The 12,156-nt window shown below is 35.8% G+C and overlaps 1 protein-coding gene across 1 annotated transcript in view; it reads right to left on the bottom strand.

Annotated features, from left to right (window-relative positions):
• TEX11 (testis expressed 11) overlaps positions 1-12,156 on the bottom strand; it is a 340,481-nt gene that overhangs the window by 247,605 nt on the left and 80,720 nt on the right. The window contains exon 8 of the mRNA XM_057537645.1: positions 1,505-1,590. Coding sequence (XP_057393628.1) covers positions 1,505-1,590 — 86 coding nt within the window. The remainder of the gene's footprint in view (positions 1-1,504; positions 1,591-12,156) is intronic.

A 12,156-nucleotide genomic window follows, 5' to 3' on the forward strand; every position in this document is an offset into this window, starting at 1 on the left:
TGAGTGCTCCTCCCCCAAATACTGCCAAATCCTGGAATAGAACTCACTCATTCACTTTATAAAAAGGTTGTTCATTTAAAGGAAACTTGTAAACCTATGCTAAACTAGGTAGCTCCTTTGGTATATTTTTAATAATTCAATTGATAAATGTGATTTATAATAAACATTTCAGGTATATTCCACTTGTATGAAGCATTCTAAATTGAGACAAGTATATCTCTTATAACTGCATAAGCCTGCTCTGTCAGGCATAGTTCTTTACAGAGTTTGATCAATCTTTGGGCTCTAAAAAGTCTTTTACATAAACAAGTTATTTGCATAAGTATTTTATTAGAGATATATATGCCTATGAGTACTATAATCTTAATGACTATATTTCTATTTATTTCATTAATGGTAAATATAATTTTCACAATAGTTAGACTAATCAAGAGAATATCTCCAAATAACTAGAACTAACCCCATACTCAGAGAAGGGAAACATTTAGGAATTGATTTGCTATATTTTACTCCATAATCCCCTCATATTCAAAGCACTTGGGACTTCCCTGGTGGCGCAGTGGTTAAGAATCCACCTGCCAATGCAGGGGACACAGGTTCGAGCCCTGGTCCGGGAAGATCCAACATGCCGCAGAGCAACTAAGCCCATGCACCACAACTACTGAGCCTGTGCTCTAGAGCCCGTGAGCCACAACTACTGAAGCCCTCACGCCTAGAGCCTGTGCTCTGCAACAAGAGAAGCCACCGCAATGAGAAGCCCGTGCACTGCAAAGAAGAGTAGCCCCCACTCGCCGCAACTAGAGAAAGTCCATGCGCAGCAACGAAGACCCAACACAGCCAAAAACTAATTAATTAATTAATTTAAAAGGAAAAGAAAATTCAAAGCACTTTATGTGACATCTCCAGAAAAATAGGTTTTTCACAGAAATTCACTAGCAATTACTGAGTATCTACTATTATGTCAGAACCTGTACTGGGCATAGGTATTCAGTGAAACACAGGATTCTTGCATATAGTTGCTATATTTTTGCACTATTCCATGATATTTCCAGATTCAACACAACAGTACAAATCTTAGTGTAGTTCTAAGCATACAATAAGTGCTTAATATATACTTACTTGACTGATATTAAAATACCAAGATTCTCTTAAGACTAATAATTTTAGGTGATCCTACTATTTACCCACCTGCCCTTATACTCTGGGGTTAGCAGACAGCAATACATACCAAAGCAAAAAATAAGGATTTCCATATTCTTGATGAAGATACAAAGGAGGAATGGAGGGAGAACATGCTTTTATGTTATTAAGAATAGAATACATTTTTCTATCAACTGGCAACATATAAGAATAATAAACAATACATGTTAAAGGAGTAAATAAATTTAGCATGTTGACTTTTGAAATCAGAAAATGTTTAAACTGCCAAAGTACCCTATAGTAAGTATTGACTGAACTCTATGATAATAATCGTTAATTTATATTTATTATTTTTTTATATTACCTGAGCCAGAAAGAACTTTGTTCATATTTATTCAGCTTGTAGGTTTGTACTCCAAAGCTATGACAGAGAATATGAAGATATCCGGTCTACAATATTAAAAGAAAAAAAACAAGATATGTCAGATTCATGATTCTCTTAACATTAAAAAAATCTATAGCATTTCAGAGTCTTTAAGACATACTTAGTGTTCTGTACATCAAAATAACCCACTCATCCTTATCAAAACCTCTCAATTTATATAAAGAGGAGCTAAAAAATATTCAGGGTGTGGCATTAGTTACCTATGGAAAGGCAATACAATACATTACTAATAGAACTTGAAAGATCCTTTGTAACAGGAAATGGGAAAACTAATCATTGCCCAGCAAAAGAGCAGGCTAAAATGCCTCTGTAGGTTGCCAGATTCAGTAAAAGACATTAGAAAAGAGTATATTCAAAGAAAACATAATCACCACTGACGGGGGCAAAAATTGAATGAATACCTTTCAAAATTAAGACAAATTTAAAAAACGTGAAATGTGTCCAAAGCACTATCTAGTCATAAGACTTATTTAGAAATAGTTAATTTAATGGATCTCTTGATAACAACAAAAATTTTCTTTACATAAATTACCACTGAGATAGAAGTAGGAACAAGTATGTGAATGATGCCATAGGAAAATACTCTTACAGCTTAATCAGCATCTCAGTCGCTGTGTTAATGTCATATCATACAGAATTTTCATTCATCAAAATACTGGGAAATGGCATAAAAGAAAAAAAACTTAATTCTAATAATTTACCCAAATATCCCCTCACTATTTATAGAAACCATCTAGCCAGAATCTGATTATATCCATATAAAGGAGTCCTTTATAAGTTTAACCTGAGTAAGACTACAGAAGCAGATCCTCAATTAAGAATCCAAGATCTGAGGGAAGTTATTCATAAGTAATGTGTAAAGAGCTGTCTTGCTTCAAAAAAGTTTCCCTTTGAATTACAGTACAGTACATTTAGAAAGTAGAAGTTCAATATGCATGCCTGAGCACATCAGACCTACTGTATATTTGAATCTAAAATAAAGAACGGTCTTGGTAATGTGGGTCTGGCAAGAATCCAGAAGTATTTAAATGCATTCTCGACATTTCAGCAGAAAAAGCTCAACTCATTACATGCCCCAGATTCCATAGGTTCACACAGGGCTACACCAGTTATGTAGCTATACTGGAATAATGCAGCTTATACCCACTTGCTGCAGAGAGGCTTGCAACTAACTTACACAGAGAAAAATGGAAAGTAAAACTTTTGATGAACATTTAAATGTACTGAGTCTTTATTCAATTTCCTCAGTGTTTTTTTCTTTATCTTCCCTCGCAATCCCTTCAAGTGTACTTACATTAAATACTACTTCCTAGGGGAGAAAAGAATATAAAACAATAAACTTATGAGACCAAAGCTACAAAATACTAAGATATCTTTCAAGAGACCTGCAGCATATTTTCAATGTAATGACCAAAAAAAAATCTTTTAACTACCAGTACTGCTCCATTCACACATTCATTTATACATTCAATGATAAATATTTACTAAGCATGTCTTATCTATTAGGCACTATTTTAGGCCTTAGAGACACATCAGTGAACAAAGCAGACAAAAATCTCTATCCTCATGAAACATTTCTAATGGGGTATTTAGTACTAAGATTTATACAAATATCTCTTTAGAAAATACGTTCCTGGCCTTCCATGGAGTGGTAACATCTCATTTTGCAAGTAATACACAGTGACAAAAAAACACAAAGAAGGTAGATCTGTAAGTCTGTTGTATACTGGTCATATAGAAACGGATTTATGGGACCAGAACTCATGGAATCTCGAGAAACTCCAGCCACTGCTTCATCTACTGGCCCAGAAATAGAAGATCCAACCGAATACCTAATTTACAATGCCACGATGAGACTATATAGATGATTTTTAAAACTCAGTTAGATACTGCAGCTAAAAATGAGTTTGATCACTAACTTTTGAGTTCAGTATGAGGCTTTTTAAAAAAATATTTATTTATTTATTTGGCTGTGCTGGGTCTTAGCTGCAGCACGCGGGATCTTCATTGAGGTGTGCAGGACCTTTAGTTACGGCATGTGGGATCTTTTAGTTGCGGCATGTGGGCTCTTAGTCGTGGCATGAGGGATCTATTGATAGTTCCCTGACCAGGGATCGAACCCATGCCCACTGCATTGGGAGCACGGAATCTTAACCACTGGACCACCAGGGAAGTCCCCTTTTTATTTTTAACTAACTAGATAATTTCATTTTCTGTGAATTACTTTATAAATTAGGTTCTTAAAATTCAGAAAAAGCAAACCTATTTTTTTTAAAGTAGGTGTTTTGTTTTTGTTTTTTTAAAATTTATTTATTTATTTTTATGACTGTGTTGGGTCTTCATTTCTGTGCGAGGGCTTTCTCTAGTTGTGGCAAGCGGGGGCCACTCTTCAGCGCGGTGCACGGGCCTCTCACTATCGCGGCCTCTCTTGTTGCGGAGCACAGGCTCCAGACGCGCAGGCTCAGTAACTGTGGCTCACGGGCCCAGTCGCTCCACGGCATGTGGGATCTTCCCAGACCAGGGCTCGAACCTGTGTCCCCTGCATTGGCAGGCAGATTCTCAACCACTGCGCCACCAGGGAAGCCCAAACCTATTATTTTTTTATTTCCAAGTTCCAAGCTATTTTTCTTTGAGATTTTGTTGTCTTTTAAAGATTTATAGATCATGTATTTTTACATTTTGTTCAATTATAATTGTGTAACAATAATTGAATGTTAATTGCCTGCCTTTCTTCCTTAATGGCTTTAAGACATTTACCTTCCAATCCTTCCCTTACTCAGCTTTCTCTAATCCTCAGATGTCTCAGTAATAATAAACAATAGGTCATTAGTTATTTCTCCTGGTGCTCTAAGATACAATTTTCCAAACACTTTATTTCTCTGCCTCTAAACAATACAGCATTACCTTCTGCCATCATGTCAACACCTTAAGTAATTCCTAATCTAGTTTTGGGATACAGGAAGGATGTCTCAGAAAAAAGAGAGTTGGCTTATTTAATTCATTAATTCTTTTTAAGTGAATAACACTACAGTTAGCTCCTCTCCAACCTTTATCCAATCATTTCCTCTCATTATAAGATTTCTTGCCCTGGATTTTCAGGTCTTGTCTAAACCTTAAGCCCATCAAAAGCACACTAAATAATTTCATTGACCTTTAGAATGAAAATCATGGGTTTTCTAACAGTATAGTTTTATCAATCACCTTCTAAACAAAATACAAACTCTTAACTCTGAACTTCAAGGTCCTTTACTGGTAGCCCCATCCTGACGAAGATATAGTTAATAATTACTTTTCTGTTACATATCCTTGATCCTCTAATTCAGTCCTTTCCCCTCTCTTTACATTTGCTTTTCCCTTTATCAGCTCTAACTCTGTGCAAGATACCAAAAGTTTTCTTTCCTTAAACACCAGCTATGAGTCTCCTTTCATATCTTTCAATATGCAATTCAATGTCCATTTACTCTACAAAGCATATTAAAGAAAGGTGTCCGTCCTCTAGTAATTTATAATGTGAAATAGATAGCAACAGAGCTAGAGACAAAAGAAAGAGATGGTAAAAACATGCAAATGCAAACAATCCAAGAAACTTTACAGATGAAATTATTAGAATTAATAAAAGAGTTCAGAGAAGTTGCTGGATATTAAATAAACATTTAAAAGCAACTGCATTCTTATACACCAATGACAAACAAATAAAAATATAAACTCTAAGATATCACTTATGACAGCAAGTTGACTGAAATATCTTTAAACAGAAAATTACAAAACTATGTTGAAATACATTAAAGAAGACTATATAAATTAGGACATATCACATTCATTGATAAGAAGATTCAACATTATAAAGACAGTGATGCTCTCCAAATTAATTATAAATCAAATGCCATTTCAATCAAAATTTCAATAGTTTTTCACCAAACCTGACAAGCTGACTCTATAAGGAATATGGAAGAGTAAAAGGCCCAGAACAGCTAAAACAACATTGAAGAAGAATAAAGTAAAAGGACTTATGCTATCAAGACTACACTGGGGGCTTCCCTGGTGGCTCAGTGGTTGAGAGTCTGCCTGCCAATGCAGGGGACACGGGTTCGAGCCCTGGTCTGGGAAGATCCCACATGCCGCGGAGCAACGAGGCCCGTGAGCCACAATTACTGAGCCTGCGTGTCTGGAGCCTGTGCTCTGCAACAAAAGAGGCCGCGATAGTGAGAGGCCAGCGCACCGCGATGAAGAGTGGCCCCCGCTTGCCGCAACTAGAGAAGGCCCTAGCACAGAAACGAAGACCCAACATAGCAATCACTCAATCAATCAATAAATCAATAAATCTTTAAAAAAAAAAAAAAAAAAAAAGACTACACTGAGTTAAATAATGCCCTCCTCCCAAAATTCATGTCCATCTGGAACCAGTGAACGTTACCTTATTTGGAAATAGGGTCTTTGCAGTGTAATCAAGGTGAGGTAATACTGGATTAGGGTGCATCCTAAATCCATCATGACTGTCCTTATAAAAACAGAACTCAAAAATAATATAGATAAAATGTAATTCTAAAAATGTTCATCTAACCCACAGGAAGGTGGGAAAAAGTAAACAGGAAACAAAAAGCAGAGAAAACAAACAAAAAAGCCAGCATTACATTCCTGTTAAAGATGTCAGATTGAGCACACACAACTACCTCTGCTCTCTCCTAACACCCCAGTAAAATGATAGTAAAAGAAGAAAAGTTTTTAATTGTGGTAAAAAGCATGTAACGAAATGTACCATCTTAACCATTTTAAAGTGTACAATTTAGTAGTGTTAACTATATTCATATTGTTGTGCAACAGATCTCCAGAACTTTTTCATCTTGCAAAACTGAAACTCTTTACCCACTGAACAATAACCCTTCATTTGCCCCTCCCTAAACCCTTGGCAATCACCATTCTACTTTCTGTTTCTGTGAGTTTGACTACTTTAAATACCTCGTATAAGGGAAATCATAAAATATTTGGCTTTTTGTGACTGACTTATTTCATTTAGTATAGCAGGATTTCTTTCAAGACTGAATAATATTTCACTGTATGTGTATACTACCTTTCTTCTTTAATCCATTCATTTGTCAATGGACATTTGTGTTGCTTCCACCTCTCAACTACCGTGAATAATGCTGTAATGAACATGGGTGTGCAAATATTTCTTCAAGAACCTGCTTTCATTTCTTTTGGACATATACCCAGAATGGGATTGCTGTATTATACACTAATTCTATTTTTTAATTTTCTGAGGAACTGTCATACTGTTTTCCATAATGTCTGCATCATTTTACATTCTCAGCAAGTGTATGAGGGTTCCAGTTTCTCCACATCCTCATCAACGCCTGTTATTTTGTTGTTTTGGCCATCCTAATGAGTGTGAAGCAATATCTCATTGTGGGGACTTCCCTGGTGGTCTACTGGGTAAGATTCCACACTCCCAATGCAGGGGGCCCAGGTTCAATCCCTGGTAGGGGAACTAGATCCCGCATGCATGCCACAACTAAGACGTCCGTGTGCCGCAACTAAGACCCAGCGCTGCCAAAATAAATAAATAGATAAATAGATAAAGGCTGCCTGCAACTTAGAGTAAAGGAGACAAAGAACACAGTCTTAAAAAAATAGTTTAAAAAAGTCACTAAACAAACAAATAAGTACAAACCACAGCAAGAACAACAAACTGTGAGTAGTGGGGAAAATCTAACTTCCAAAGTTACTACATTATAATATTGAAAATGTCCACTTTTCAACAACAAAAAAATAAGACATACAAAGAAGCAAAAATGTATGGCCCTTTCACAAGAAGAAAAGAAGGAAGGGAGGGAGGGAGGGAGGAAGAAAGGGAGAGAGGGAGGGAGGGAGGAAGGAAGGAAGGAAGGAAGGAAGGAAAGGAAAGGAAGGAAGGAAGGAAAACTGTCCCTAAGAAAGCACAGATACTGGACATAAAAGACAAAGGCTTCTTTTTTTTTTTTTCCGTGCTGCATGGCTTGCGGGATCTTAGTTCCCCAACCAGGGATGGAACCCAGGTCCCAGCAGGGAAAGCACCGAGTCTTAACCACTGGATCGCCAGGGAATTCCAAAGATAAAGACTTTAAATCAACTGTCTTAAATATGCTCAATGAGCTAAAGGAAACAAGGATAAAAATGTCTTACCAAATAGAGGATATCAATAAAGAGATAGAAATTACATATATAAGAAAAGAAATTCTGGAGCTGGAAAGTACAATAATTGAAATTAAGAATTCAAAAAAAAAAGAATTCACCACAGGGTTTCAAAAAAAGATTAGATCAGAAAGAAGAATCAACAAACTTGAAAATAGATCAATAGAAATTATTCAGTTTGAGGAGCAGAAAGAAAAAAGAATGAAGAACAATAAAGAGAGCCTGAGACCCATGAGACAACAACAATGTATGTAAAATCACAGTACCTGAAGGAGAGAAGACAGAGAAAAAAAGCAGAAAGAATACTCAAAGAAATATTGGCCCAAAACTTCCACATTTGATAAAGATACAAATCTGCAAGTCCAAGAAGCTCAACAAACTTTAAATAGAATAAACACAAAGATATCCAGGACTTCCCTGGTGGCTCAGTGGTTAAGAATCTGCCTGCCAATGCAGGGGACACGGGTCCGAGCCCTGGTCTGGGAAGATCCCACATGTCGCGGAGCAACTAAGCCCATGCACCACAACTACTGAGCCTGTGCTCTAGAGCCTGCAAGCCACAACTACTGAGCCCACGTGCCACAACTACTGAAGCCCTTGCGCCTAGAGCCCGTGTTCTACAACAAGAGAAGCCACCATAATGAGAAGCCCACGCACCGCAATGAAGAGTAGCCCCCGCTCGCTGCAACTAGAGAAAGCCCGCACACAGCAACGAAGACCCAACGCAGCCAAAAATAAATAAATAATTTTATTAAAAACAAACAAAAAAAAGATATCCACACTGAGACACATTATAACCAAACCATCAGAAGACAAAGAATCTTGAAGGCAACAAGCAAGATGCAGTTAGTCATGTACAAGGGATCCTCAAACTTCAGCTGATTTCCCATACAAGTCAGAATGCAGTAAAATGACATATTTAAAGTGATGAAAAAACAACTTTCAACCAAAAGTTCTCTATGTGGCAAAACTATCCTTTCAGAAATGAAGGAGAAATTAAGACATTCTCATATACACAAAAGTTGAGAGAGTTTGTCTCTAGTAGACCTGTTCTACAATGCTAAATAGAATTTTTCAGGCTGAAATAAAAGCATGCTAGATAGTAATGCAAAGAAATAAAAATAAGGGTAAAGGTAAGTAGGTAAATATAAAAGTCAGAATTATTGTATTTTTGGTTCATAACTCCTCATTTTTTTCTATATGATTTAAAGGAAAAATACATTTAAAAATAAGTATTAAGTCTATGCTAATGGGCATATAATATATAAATATGTAATTTGTAAATGGAGATGTATAGCAGCAGACTTTTTGTATAATATTGAAGCTAATAGGTATTGATTCAAACTGGATTCTTACGAGTTTATGACGTTAATTATATTTTTCAGAATAACCAGTAAGAAAGTAACTGAAACATATGGTGAAAACGGTATGAGAAGGAAATCAAAATGGAATACTAGATAAAAGCAATTAAACAAAAAAGAAGGTAGTAGTGGAGGGAATGAGGAACAAAAAGATATGACACATATATAGGTATATAGAAAACAAACAGGAAAATGGCAGAAGTCCTTTCTTACAGTAATTACATGTAATTTAACTCCCCAATTAAAAGGCAGAGATTGGCAGATTGGCTAAATTTTTTTTAAACACGCCATGATCAAACTATATGCTGGTTACAAAATCTCAGTTTACATCCAAAGACAAAAATAGACTGAAAATGAAAACATGAAAAAAAGATATTCTAAGCAAATAGGAACCAAAAGAGAGCTGAGTGCCTATGCTAATATCAGACAAAATAGACTTTAAGTCAAAAATTGTTACAAAAGACAAAGAACATTACATATTGATAAAAGGGTAAATTTATCAAGAAAATATAACAATTATAAACATATATACACCTAACAACAGACCCCTAAAATATATGCAGCTAAAACTGACACAAGTGAAAGGACAAACAGTTCTACAATTACAGTTGGAGATATCAACACCTCACTTTCAATCATGTACAAAGCCAGACAAAAGATCAAAAAGAAAATAGAAGACTTGAACAATACTATAAACCACCTAGATTTAATAAACATATACAGAACACTCAACCCCAAACCAGCACAATACTCATTCTCCTCAGGTACGCATGGAACATTCTCCAGGATAGATCATATGTTGTGCCACAAGTCTCAATAAATTTTACAACACTGAAATCATACAAAGCATCTTTTCCTACCACAATGGAATAAAACTTGAAAACTGGAAAATTCAAAAATATGTGGAAATTAAACAACAAACTCTTAAACAACCAATGGGTCAAAGAAGAAATCACAAGAGAAATTAGAAAATATGTAGAGATGAATGCAAATAAAAACACAACATACTAAAACTTATGGGATTCAGCAGAGGCAATGCTCAGAAGGAAATTTATAGCTATATACACCTACATTAAAAAAAAAATCTTACAAAACTATAATTCAAAAAAGATACATAAACCCCTATGTTCACAGCAACACTATTCACAATAGCCAAGAGATGGAAGCAACCTAAATGTCCATCAAAAGATGAATGGATAAAGAAGATGTGGTATATATATAAAGGAATATTACTCAGCCATAAAAAAGAATGAAATAATGCCATTTGCAAAAACATGGATGGACCTAGAGATTATCATACTAAGTGAAGTCAGAAAGAGAAAGACAAACACCATATGTTATCACTTATATGCAGAATCTAAAATACGACACAAGTGAACTTATCTATGAAACAGAAACAGACTCACAGACATAGAGAACAGACTTGTGGTTGCCAAGGGGGAGGGGGTTGGGGGAGGGGTGGATTGGGAATTTGGAATTAGGAGATGCAAACTAGTATATATAGAATGGATAAACAACAGTCCTACTGTATAGCACAGGGAACTATATTCAGTATCCTGTGATAAACCATAATGGAAAAGAATACGAAAAAGAATTATGTATAACTGAGTCACTTTGCTGTACAGCAGAAATTAACACAACATTGTAAATCAACTATACTTCAAATAAAATAAATTTTAAAAATAAAGATCTCAAATCAACACGTAGGAAAAGAAGAGCAAACTAAACCAAAAGCTAGCAGAAGGAAGAAAATTAAAAAATTAGAGATAAATAAAATAGAGAAAAGAAAATCAATAGAATTAATCAAACCAAAAGTTTGTTATTTGAAAGATCAGTAAAATTGACAAACCTTTAGCTAGACTAACAAAAAAAGAAGTTTCTAAAAAGAATTACTAAAATCATAAATGAAAGTGGGAATATTTCTATGGACCTTACAGAAATAAAAAGGATTATAAGGAATTACCATGAACATAGTATGCCAAGAAGTAAGATAACCTAGTTGGACAACTCCTAGAAACACATAAACTACCAAAACTGACTCAAGAAGAAATAGAAAATCTGAATAGATTTATGACAAGAGATGGATCAGGAATCAAAAAACTCCTCTGAAAAAAGTCCAGGACCAAATGGATTCCCTGGTGAATTTTATCAATCAATTAAAGAAGATTTAACACCAATCTTTCTAAAACTCTTCCAAAAAATAGAATGTGAGGGAACCCTTCCTAACTCATGCCATGAAGCCAACATTGCCCTGATCCCAAAGCCAGATAAAGATATCACAAAATAAGAAAACTACAATGTCCTTCATGAATATAGATGCAAAATCTTCAACAAAATACAGTAAGTCCCCTACATACGAACGAGCTCCATTCCGACAGCGTATTCATAAGTCTAATTTGTTCATAAGTCCAACAAAGTTAGCCAACTAACACAATCGGATATACAGTACTCTACTGTAATAGGTTTATAATACTTTTTAACACAAATAATGCATAAAAAACAAACACACACACAAAAAAATTTTTAATCTTACAGTTCAGTACCTTGAAAAGTAGAGTAGTACAACAGCTGGCATACAGGGGTTGGCACTGAGTGAACAGGAGAGGAGGTGGGAGATGGTAGAGCTGAAGGATCATCAGCCATAGGTGACGGAGGGCAAGCTGCAATTTCACTCATGTCTGACGTTGGTGGCAGAGGTTCTGGTTCCTTGCTGGATTCAATTCTATCTACTCTCTTGAAAAAACGGTCCAGTGATGTCTGGGTAGTAGCTCCTTTTTTCTCATCATAGGTGACACCATAGCACTGGATTGCATTCTGAACAGCTGCTGCAACCTTCGAGTACTGTTCTACATTTGGTCCTATGCCTCAAAAACTAACAGTGCCTCCTCAAATAAAGAAAATCCGCTGCCATTTCCTGCATCGTGAATCTCTTCAGTTCTTCAGTTACTTCTTCCTCTTGTCTCTCTTCGTCCTTTCTCTGGGCCTCCAATTCCATCAGGTCTTCATTAGTAAGCTCCTCGTGTTGCACAGCAAGGAGTTCAG

This window comes from Balaenoptera acutorostrata, chromosome X, assembly GCF_949987535.1.
Source record: "Balaenoptera acutorostrata chromosome X, mBalAcu1.1, whole genome shotgun sequence".
NCBI classification, from domain to species: domain Eukaryota; kingdom Metazoa; phylum Chordata; class Mammalia; order Artiodactyla; family Balaenopteridae; genus Balaenoptera; species Balaenoptera acutorostrata.